Source organism: Acyrthosiphon pisum, chromosome A2, assembly GCF_005508785.2.
Source record: "Acyrthosiphon pisum isolate AL4f chromosome A2, pea_aphid_22Mar2018_4r6ur, whole genome shotgun sequence".
Taxonomy (NCBI): domain Eukaryota; kingdom Metazoa; phylum Arthropoda; class Insecta; order Hemiptera; family Aphididae; genus Acyrthosiphon; species Acyrthosiphon pisum.
Window position 1 is genome coordinate 47,113,045 of NC_042495.1, and position 12,901 is coordinate 47,125,945.

The 12,901-nt window shown below is 29.7% G+C and overlaps 1 protein-coding gene across 1 annotated transcript; it reads left to right on the forward strand.

Moving 5' to 3' along the window:
- Positions 1–227: 227 nt before the first annotated feature.
- Positions 228–10,967, forward strand: LOC100164166 (uncharacterized). The gene is made up of 4 exons (NM_001162139.2): positions 228–284; positions 555–664; positions 1,128–1,248; positions 10,592–10,967. The coding sequence occupies exons 1-4, from the start codon at positions 252–254 to the stop codon at positions 10,886–10,888; spliced, it is 561 nt and encodes a 186-aa protein (NP_001155611.1). The 5' UTR covers positions 228–251; the 3' UTR covers positions 10,889–10,967.
- Positions 10,968–12,901: the final 1,934 nt, after the last annotated feature.

A 12,901-nucleotide genomic window follows, 5' to 3' on the forward strand; every position in this document is an offset into this window, starting at 1 on the left:
ATAAGTAACACAGTTCGTCGATCTCGTTTTAATTCCTGTTTCCACTGAAGTAGATAATTATTATCCGTTTCGGGTTCGTGTTTGATGCACCGACGCCGGACGATCTCCTCCTCGTATTTCTCGTAACCCTCGTCTTCATCCTCCGGGTGTACGGGAGCACTGGGCAGTAGGACTACCTCTACCTTTTTATCCGTGCCTATATAAATAGGGTTGGTAGCGTCCAAAACGAGTCTTCGGTCACAATTCACGTCATGTATTCCAACGCCAAACACGTCGCCCCTACGGTACGTAGAATTATATTAAACTTATAGTCACATATATTATTATAATAATATATTATATTAGGATATAACATATTTTTAAAATAATGTGTATTTATATTTTTTTATGCACCTATAATAAACCACGTTGGCGATATAAATAATAATATTTTAGTTGATTTCATTAATATATAATATACATGAATACATAATTATAATACGATACGCGTTAAAATGTTGGTACATATGAGCACCATACGATAATAGTTGTATTATATGTTTCTCGTTACGCAGGCGGTCCTGATCCTAATCCTGTGCGTCTTGAGTACGGACCAAACTCTGTTTTCCCGGAAGAAGTCAAATACACCAGTTTCACCTGTGGATAATGTTGCCCTACAATCAAAGTAAGTGATGGTTTGTTTTTTTAAATTATTGACTTAACCTAATAGGTAACGCAGAAAATATGTTAAAATTTTGTATAGAAATTATATTCGACGATAATATGATATATTGTATAGCATATTTTACAAAATTATTTTTAAGCACTGAAAAAACTGAATTTTAATGTAGTAGATACTGCTCTTTCGCGTTTGGTAAAAATGTATAGTTTTACAATTATTACACTTAAAACGTCAAATTTGAACAATAAATAATCTAGTTAACTAAATTTAGGTTTTTTTATATAATAAAATATTAAAATATAGTTTAGTGGTATATACTATTTATTAGGTATACTTGCATAAATTATAAAATATAGAATTGGCATTAGGCATGCATCGTTAATAATTATTTTTATATTTTAATCATACAAAAATACAATAATTTTATATTTTGTTAATTGATTCAGTATGTATTTTTATTGTATAGGCCAGTTCCACAAAAAGAAACTTCACATTGGTGGCAAATGAAGTTCAAGCCGGCAGAATCTAGTGAAAATTCTGTATCAAATCAAGTAGCTATACCTGTACCTGTACCAATTCACCAAAAGGTAATAATTATACCTTATATTATTTATATTATTATTTTTTCATAATTTAAGTTAATAGCGAGAACATTATTGAAATGTGATTAATTGTAAATTTGTTCAAAATTAATTAATAATATTAAATATATTAAATTCAAATGTCCATTCGAAATTTATATAATTAACTCGAGAAACTCTTAAAATTTTAGGCACCAAATACCTAACCTTTTAAAGTTTAATTTCTACATTTTATTACAATTTAAAGATCAGATTAATTACGTTTATCTAATACACTTAAGATTTACATAATATGAAAAAATATATATAATATAATATGTATATTTATTATAGATAGTGTTTTGTAGGTAATTTTGTTTCCGTTTAATGACTAATTCAAAATGGATTAAGTGCTTAACATTTTAATGTCTATTAACTAAACAAGAAAGTCATTTTGGGTCACCACGACACCACATAATATGTTTAGTAAATAATGCCTACTATAAATTTTATATTTACCTATATAAAAAATATACCTATCAATATTTATAATTTGCACGGTTGCAATTTCTTCTCATTATCATTCGATTAAGTTCCTTACGTATATATGGCTTGACAGGCTGATACATAATAATATACAACATGTATAGTGTATACATTCTCTATATTATCTGTTTGTCGATTGACGTTTATGCAGGTTCGTCTTAGTTGTACGCACTGCGTGACTAGTGAATTTACATTGGATTTAAATGAATCAAATCATCGAATAGTTGTTGAAATGTTTCCTCATTAATTTAAGCATGCGATTTAATTCAATTTTCATTTTGGTTAGTCGCGCGGGTAATTCATCACACGCATGCCAAATCGAACTAACTACCGACTATTAATTACGCTCTGAGTAATTTGCCACTATGGCCAAAGGATGAATCACGTTGGACGAGCGCTTGTAGGCTGTAAATAGATTTATTTCAATTAAATAATATAATAGTAGTTGACTGATAGGAAACTTAATCTAGTTGGTACTTTGGGGGGGGGGGCAAAAATAAAATTTTCCTGTAGTTTTCAAAAGTGCAGTGAAAAACAAAAGAAAAATTAAGGAAAAACAGAAACTTTTACGCAAAGTCTGTTTTCGAGAAAATCGATTTTGGTGCCACTCTACAACAAATGACCGTAGGAACATGAAATTTTGACTGAATGTTTATATTATAGCATTTTCTATACACCATAACATTTTTCAAAAATTTTGACTTATTTTGAGTTGTTTAATGCACATTTTCAGTGTCCATTTTTTTTTTGATTTTTTTTTTTTTATAAATAAATTTATTTGTTGGTTAAAAAAGCTTGAACATTTAATAGAAGGCTCCTAGTATATTGTTTCAAAGGCAGATGAAAAAAATTAAAAATCCATAGACACAATTTTTTTTATAAGCATTTAAAGTTCAAATATTGACAAAATACGTAAATATGACGAAAGTTTGAAAATTATTTTGAGTTAGAAATTCATAAAACATTTTATTTTTAAATCTAAGATTTGTAAATGTAATACAAGATTCCTCATAAATTTGTCTACCTTAAGCAAAAAAAAAATGAAAGGAAGAAAGTCAAATTAAAGTTTTATGATCGTTTGAAATTCATATTTTTACATTTGATATTCACTCAATTTCTCATGTAACGGTTTTCTTATTTTGTTGTAATTAAAAAAAGGATGACTGTAGATACTTGAAATGTCACTAAATTTTTATATTAGCATTATGTATACACCATACAATTTTGAAAATAATTTGATCTTTGATCTTTTTACGGAACATTTTAAATTTAAATTTTTTAGTTTTTTTTTCTATAAATAAAAATAAAATGTTATTGGTTGGGCCAAAAAGCGAGAAAATTTAATACAAGGCTCCTGATATATTGTTACAATAGCAATTGAAAAATATTAAAAATACATAGACGCACATGCATTTAAAGTTCGAATTATGACAAAATTTATCAAATTAAAAATTTATAAAATGTTCGACTTTTATAGCTTAGGATTGAAAATCTAAAACAATGTTCCACGTAAATAGTTCCCATTAACAGTTATTTCGTTTTTTCTCGTATACCTTATCAGCACCCTTCTTTCGTTTTTACCAGCTTCACACATCATTTAAATTGCACAGTTCAATTGAATTTTTACACTAAACACACGTTTGTCGTTTGTAAGTATTGTAACTGACTCGGTAACTCGTTTATGTAAAAAAGTTCAAAATCAAAATTCACATAAATAATGATAAAATAAGGTTATCAATATTATCACGCAACTAACTGAATTCTACCATACAATATAAAAAATAAATAATAAAATACCTATACCTCGGATTTCTAAATAATACATTAGCATGAATTGGAGGGAAAATAGTGTAAATACCAAAATTCCTTCTATGAATTGCAATAGTTTAAGATATTAAAAATAATACCTTCATAGGTATTTGATTTTCTTAATATATTTTATGCTTAAATTATAAAAATATAATTTGTTTTTGTAAGTATATTATAATAATTATATACCGGCCCTGCCGGCCCTCACAAGAACCGGCCCATCGGGAAGTTTCCCGATTTCCAGATAGGCCAATCCGCCCCTGAATTTAATAAACATCCGTCGTAATGTCGTATTGATTGTAGAGTTTATACGTCTGTATTAGTGATCCACATGACCATATACCTAATAAATAATAATATTTATTGTCGGTTCTTAAGTCTAGGACACATGGAAAATTTTTACCCGTTTAACTATGCGCAAATATTTTTAAGTCTCTAATAGTTTAATAGGTAAATAATACAAAATTACAGAACGAAAATATTATGATTAACACAATATTTAGTTTTCTGCAGGATATATGTTTAATACTTTAATAGTTTAATTGATTGCTTTTATTATTTTTTAATTTCAGTTAAAAATAAGTTATAAAACTTTGTGTTTATTGCAGGGATGGAAAATGTTTTTAATTTTTTCGTTTTCGTTTTTGTTTATTGATTTAAAAAATTTTGTTTTTGTTTAACGTTTTTAAACGTTTTTGATTAACGTTTTTAAAAACGTTATTTTCCTATTGTTTCCAAATAACGTTTTTGATAATATTGTTTTTATTTTTTTATTATAGTAACGCGCAATATAGAAATGCACTTAAAAGTTAAAAATTATTCTTAATATTTAAATTTTAAATCAAAATTATAATTTATATATAAATTTTAAATTTTAAATTAAAACGTTTTTAAATTTTGAAACTGCATTATTGGTAAATTAAAAAGTAAAGACTTAAGTGAAATTTTTTTCGTGGCATAAATGTTATAATGTATAATACTATAATTTGTTTTCGTTTTCGTTTTTGATTTCGTTATTAAATTTTTTTAGTTTTTTGGAAATTTTTTGTTATCGTTTTTCAGTTGTTTTTGGTTTTTGTTTTATTAATTGTTTTCGTTATTTTGTTTTTTTCGTTTTCGTTTTCGTTTTATTAATTATTTTCGTTTTTTGTTTTTTTCCGTTTAATAACGTTTTTTAAAAACGTTTTCAAAAACGTTCTCCATCCCTGGTTTATTGGGAAGAGTTATATACTAATGTCGAACGATCAATTATTATTGTTAAAACATAAAGGATTTCTTATTAAATACCTAGGATATATATTTTAAATTTTCAGTTATGAAATTTAATTAAATTTTTATTGTTTTTATATTGAATTTATCATATCCATTTAATCAGTTAATCAGTTAAATATGAAAAAAAATGTAAGCACCTATGTCAAAAATTGGTTGTTAAAACGACACATGAATTATTATATTATTATATTATTATGTTATAACATAGTTAAGGGAAAGTCGTAACCGCATATTGTGTTGTCGCCGTCGTACTAACGCATAATAATATAATATTATATAATATATCAAAATGTACGTCCAACAGTTCCAATTTCATGTTGTTAGCTTAAATATTAGAGTGAATAGACCTATTATCAAATGTCAAAACATTATCTGTGTTCTCTCATTGGTTTGTAACGATATTTTAATTATTAAGTGAGTTAAGATTATGTAAAATATTAATACTTGAGAAGTTCGACTTCTTCTTAATATTAAATAAATGTTCATTCATTTAACTATGATTTTTTTTTGACAAAAATTACAATATTCACTTATAGGTAAAATGAAACATGTTAATAAATTTATATAATACTACCTCTTATGACACAGTTACCAGCGCATACCATTAAGATACAGTCGTAAAGTTATTATTTACGCCTTTCAAGGATAATCATACAATATAATATTATAATCTGGGTCTGACTTCATGAAATAAATATTAAATACGATCATTAAATCATATACTTATATGATATAATGTGATCATTTTTTTTCAAGGAAATTCAAGAGCATCCGAATAAACAGTGTAATATGCCGAGAAACAGACTCGTCGTTAAACCAATTTTACACCGTTCATTCGACTATCGGTGTGAAATTGATTTAATCGATAAAGAGTTGAATTCAGATAATGATTACAAATTAATTATGGTTTATGAAGATGATTACACCACATTTGTAATCAATTTTCCTTTACGATGTAAGCGTGCTAAGGATTTTTATTTCATATTTTTTGTATTTATATATCACTGATAATAAGACGTGATTAATATCAAGCATTTTTTTAAGGTTTGTGGTTTGTGGACTGTGGTATTGATAGGTTTTGTCTATCAAACTATCATAGGCTGGTATAATTTAAGCTACATATAGGTAAAAGATCTAATAAAATTACATTTCGATATTTCGAACTTGAACAAAATATCTAAAGTGTACTTCCTACGTTCAACTAGTTAGCCCTGGATTTACCGGCAATCGGTATTTAACCTAATTGTATAAAGGGAATTATTTATTTAAATTGAAACTTTTTCCTTCATAGTGTGTATTATAAACACAATTGAAAGCACCTACTCCAGGTTTTCCGTCTTAAAGCTGTAGGAGAACAACATTTACAATCTAATTCAAAATAATATAATATGTCTTCGCCCTTCGACTAGTTTTCCTATTTCATTATATCGCCATTATTCATTAAAACATGTATTAGTTTATTACGATTATTCGTTGGGTGATGCGCGTACCTAAATAGTATTAAATCGTCAAACTATATCTTATACGTACCTTATATATTATTACACACATATATTTTATGTTTTATTTATATCAATGTCGTTTAAACGCAGTACGAAAATCTCGCGAACCAAATGGGCGGGTGAGTGTTCGTGGGACATTCAATATATATCTATCGTCAATGTTTTAATATTGAACCCTATACCTGCATATAGTGATACTACCGTAACCATGGTCATCTCATTTACCGGGGTGCCGCGCTTCATGTGTACGGTACATGTGTAATAAGCTATATCCTATAGATATGTGTACTCCGTGAGTATGTCTACTATAGTTTATCGAATTCGAGGATCGCGAACAGAAAAAAACAGACAACGGAATGAAAAAGCTGAAGGAGGTTTTCTATAATGCGCCTATTATATTATATACGTGTGTAGTACCCACCTATATATACCTATATATTATATTTATGTATAGGTAAATTTTTTTTTCTCCCATATATCTATACCTTAGTTATACATTATATACCTACGTATTATTCTAAACCGTTGCCGAAGCCCCCGCATGTGCGGCGTGCACATAATGTGTGTGTATGCTGTTGTGTCCATTCGGTGTTCGTGATCGAAGAAAGTGACACCGAAGGTCAAACCCTGTGTGCGTACGCTTATGAGTTTGAACGACGCGAGAGAGAGAAATCGACGAGCACGACCGGCGGCGAGCCGTATGACATGTACGCGGTATAATATCTTCTCGTCCGTGCAGGTATACATATATATTGTATACTTTACCTGCTCGTACCTATCTATCTGTATCTGCGTAATGCCTCTATGTACGCACATATTATAATATTATTCTCAACGCCGATAGCGCGCGCGGATGTGCCGATTGTAACCGTGAGATTTATAGTCGTAAAAATAGGTACAATGCGAAGAGGGTTTTTCGCTCGTTGAAATCTCTCGCGTACCTACCTGCAGTGTATGTATTTAACACAAACACACACACACGCATACGTTTGTTCGTCGTAAATCTACGGGTTTTTGCTCGTTTGCGCCGATAGCAAGTGTAGATGGTTTCGGATGCTGCACAACCGTTCGCGGGAGAGTCCCCGTTCCCAGGGATGAAATAAGTTTATTTGTTTTTTAAGTGTCGCCTTTTGTTATTATGCTTAATCAATAATCATCGATTTGAAATTCTAATGAAAAACGTCAAATCACGTAGCTGATGATAGGTAGGTACGTGTCAATAGGTTTATACCTTATACGTTTGGAATCCCCCTTAAGAGGATGTCAGTGCAATATTTGTTTTTTCTCTCAGACCCACGTACAACGCATAGATAGATAAAACGCTTTCACCTAAAATAATTTTTTTATGATATTTGAATAATTTTAAGAGTAAAATCACCTCTAACAAAAATTATAGAGGATAATATTTTTGAGGGTATGACATATCGGTTTTATATTTTATTGTTATTTGATTTTGAATTCGATCTTTAAAATAAAAAAATATATTAATTTAAATGATGTTTAAATTATTTTGAAACAATATCGATATGTCATGCATTCAAAAATATTATTCTCTATCGTTTTTGTAATAGGTGATTTTACTCTTAGATGATTCAAAAACAAAAAAAATTATTCTGCATAAATGCGTTTTGTCTATATGTGGCGGATTGAGCGCCATTGAGAGAAAACAAACAGTGCGTGGACATCCTCTTAAGGGGGATTCGAAACGTCTAAGGTATAAACGTATTTACACGTACCTAACCTACCTATCATCAGCAACGTGATTTAATGTTTTTCATTAGAATTTAAAATACATTTTAACTGTGTCCCGAATATCGTAAGGATTCCGAAGTTAATAATTTTAACTCGGACTTATACTGCAATAAATGCGAACGTTTACGAAGTTAATGAATCCCACGCCTGACTGGTGTTTTTATATTATGTGTTTACAAGAATTAATTTAGTTCAATAACTTTTTGGAAATCATCCACAGTCGATGCGTTAGCATATGAGCGTAATATAAAACAGCAATGATTCATTTTCGGGCAATTTATCAAAACGTTTTAGTTTGATTTATGGTTACGTTTTAAAATGATAAACTCGATCTATTCGTATACATTCAAATTACTTACACACGTCTAACACTTTTGAAAAACCAGCAATGGTTCGTATTTATCGATTTTCCTACTTTAACTCATTATAAAATATAATATTATCATGCCTGCAGCGTATTTATAAACTTATAGTATAATCTGTGCCCGTTTTCGAGCATTCGAGTCATATGAGGGGGTATAATAAATCATTGAATCATCGGGAACGCTAATTTTGGTTGTCTGTGTCTCTGGGAAATGATAATATTATTATCATACACATATTTTTTCGACTCGAGCAAAATAATACGTAAATAATAAATTCTACAGTTTACTAAATACTAGAGAGTTAATTATAGACACGCGCGAAATATCAAAAACAAAAATAACGTGTACCTAAGTATAAAATATAGTGTTATCTACCTTACATCATGATCTCAACCGAATTTGTCAACTCTGCAGCTTCCTGTACGACCTTCACGGGCACACGGTGTACTCACAACGTACTCTAAGCGAATCGTCTACGGTCTACCTATATTATACTTAATCAGTCTATATACATTCAAAAAAGATTCGTTCCACGCACGTGACATTACTAAACGACGTCGACAGGTCGTTGTCGTAATAATATATATCTACTAGTATTACTACATTACATTTTACGAGGTATCGTCGTACCTATAATAATATATATACGTATATACCGGAGCACACTTAAGCCGCGTCGTAAATTGATACGCTCGCTACAACATCCTAACTGCGGTATAGCGGCAATGCGCATCTCGTTAAATGGTATATACCTAACTATACTCCATTATTATACATCTATGTAGGTACCTACTAGGCATACTAGGCAATACCAATATATTCCCTCGGAGTTTTCCCTCCAGAATTTCACGTCGTATGTCCGCTCACAACACCGTATAGACCGTAGCTCGTGTATATAACTTACCTGTACGGCTGTACGACTGTACCAACGGGTTATAGATACACGCGGCAATGCATCGCCACCGTAATGGATTCAGTGGACCGAAATATATTTATGTTCCTCTGTGTGATAGTCGTATATTGTATATATTATATATATATATGCATGTCTACTTATATGCATTGTGATTATTATATTATTTTACTGTCCGTCATTCCATTTGTACAATGGGTATAGTCGTTTGCGCGGGATTTTGTTAAATTCTCACCCTCTCCCACCACGTCAAACGAGTCCGTCTTCTATATGCAAGAATCTCGGCTTTCTTCTTCGATTTAAATTTTTTTTATCGTATTGCGTGTGCACGTGTTTATGCATAGTGCGTACCTACACTTTTAAACAAAAATAATTGACATGGGCGTGTGCTTAACTTTTTTACTTTACGATTGTCGCGATGTTATTATAGTCAGCTATCTCTTATTACCATCGCCCGTCGTCGTCGTCGTCGTCGTCGCCGCCGCCAAGCAATCCCAACACCAACTGATTCCATAAGGTCCACTGTTTTTGTATCTTCGGCCGTATTATATCTATACATTTATATTTATCCGAACAACACCTACTCTATCAGTAGACTTCTGTCTTATTTATTTACCTACTTTTTACTATTTTTTTTTCAAGGATACTGATAAAACGTTTGCTTCTTGAAGAGAGCGTGATTTCCATAGTTGTTGTGGAAAGTACGCCTATTAGCATGCCTATAATAATATTATAGATATTATGCTATATTTATATATACATGAACATTTAATAGGTATACGCATGGATTGTTCAACTGTCCAAAGTACGGATATTTAAATAGTCGTGGCGCCATTCTCGCCTTCCCTCTGTTAATGTTTTTATATTTTTACTATCATTATTAATATTATTATTATTATAATAATTATAATTTGACCCATTAATGTACTTTGTGCCTACAAATAATATAATATATTACGTAATAATGCAGTATACTTTATAGGCAAGGTTTTTTGTTGTTTAATTATTTGCCATGCGAATAAAATAAATTATAATAAATAAAATAGGTGAAAGGCATTTGGTAGTTCACAAATACCGTATATATTTACATAGGTTTTGACTTGCGATCTACCTCAATGTTACTATTTGTATTAGAGGCACCTATATATTATATATTATGATAACATATTATTATATCCAGTTTATTGAACAAATTATTGACTTTTTTTCAGTTGCAATCTATCTTTGAAACCCATTTTAACTCTGACATAAAATGGGTACCATGCTTGTGCCCAGTACGTAAGGGTGAAAATGTACAACAGCATCATCAACAACAACAACAACAACAACAACAACAACAACAACAACAACAACAACAACAACAACAGCCACAATCACAACAACACCAACAACAACTACAAAAATCCGGGCCTTCGTATTACCCTTCGAGCACGACCGAAGCACTATCCGACCTCTCCAACAATGACGTACCGCGTTTCATCTTCTCAAACTATCCAATTGAAGCTTGAGAAAATATGTTTTCTCATTGTAACTTGATCATTTAATTTATTTTAATTGAAGCATTAAATTATATTTATTTATTCACAATCATGATAGTTTTTTTTCTGTTCATTTTAAATATATCCTTCAACCTGTAAGCGAAAGTGATGCAGTGTTGGATAGGTTATTTAGTCTTGCGTGAATAATAATAGAATCCATCCATTGATGGAATTTCATGGGATGCATGGGTGTATTTATTCAAATAAAAGGGCGCGCCATCAATTTCGATTCAATTGTTTTCCGCGGTCGCCTGGGATGGTAAGAACAGATAGTTTGGAGATGAGAGTATTTCTATGGCTGGTATGGTGGTTGGATTGGAGACATTTCTAGAAGGTGTTGTCTACATTTAATGTTATGTCCTTTACAGTAGGAAATAGGAATTGAGATCATCGTTTTTTTAAATTATTTAATTACAAGAATCCTAAATCACTATACATTAGATATTACTGATTGCCATTAGAAATAAAATTATTTGAAAAAAACAAAGCTGTTAATGACATTATAGTAGGACAGAGTGATTAAAATTATAAAATATATATTTTGATGTCTTTGATAGTTTGATAGGTATAGTAGGTACAAAGGAAAATTATAATCATAAAATAAAACTACAGTGAAACTTTCATACAACGAACATCAATTTAATAATATTTTTGGGAACCAACCAAAACTAGAACCGCTCAACCATATTTGTTTAATTTTATTTAGGTAACAGAACTGTCTATAAATTATAATACGAATTATTTTTGTTTTCCATGAGATTTTGTAATATTATGAAAGTTTCACTATATATTATTATTATTTCCTAGAGCATTCTTCTTTTAAGACCTTTCCACATGTTAAAATATATTATACTACCTAAAATGCTATATAGTTCAATAGTTGTACTTTTACTATAGGTAGTTCACTAAATAATATTATCTATATATATAAAAATGAATGTATGTGTGTCAGTGTGTGTTTCCATGTTACCATGGCAACCATTTATATATTATTTTGAGATTTTCGTCAGTGTGTGTCTCCGTATTACCATGGCAACCAAATATATATTATTTTGAAATTTCCGATGGAATGTTTTGTATATAAATGGTTGCCATGGTAATATGTAAAACAAATTATTCATAAATCGTTGGTATTTTTAATGGGCAACGAAGTGCACGGGATCAGATATATATATAGATTAGACGTCTTTTCAGAAGATAGGCTAATTTAAAAAGGGAGAGGACCAACCCCGGGAGGTGCTCAAACAGGAATTTTGAGATTTCCGATGGAAATTTTTGTTTATAAATGGTTGCCATGGGTTTTGAAGCTATTATAATAATAATTATTGGTTGCCGGGAAACGAAGTGTACGGGATCAGCTAGTATATTATAAAACTCCATTTAATAGTATCAACACAAATATTACAAGCTAATCTATTGATATAGTTATTAATTATTCATTTATTAAATATATTATAGGTAAGTATGTATATTTAATCCCCAAACACTATTTAATGATCAGTCATTATTTTAAATGAACTGAGCATGGCGTAATAATAATATGGTTTTTACCTTTTGATAACATATATTTTAGAATTGTTTTTTTTTTATTTGGCTAATATACTATATTACCTATTCTTCTAATGGACAAAAAAAAAGATTAAAATTTGTAAATTATATTTACTTATTAATTATTTACTTTTAAATTTTAGAAATGTACCCTTAGAACTAATGGATTTTGAATTTATTATTATCAATATAGTATTATAGTACACTTTAGAGTTTAGGGATGTAAAAATCAATTTTCTTTATGTTTTGATGGTTGTTATTTTCAAAATGTATCTAATATATTAGGTACTGGAGTACTTAACGTTTAATGCCATAATAAAAATTGATATTATTATTGTCAGCTATTGAGGTTTAGACTATATTATATTATTATTATACAATGTTTAATGGTTTTTATTATGTAGTTTCAGTGAATAGCTTATACATTCACGAGCA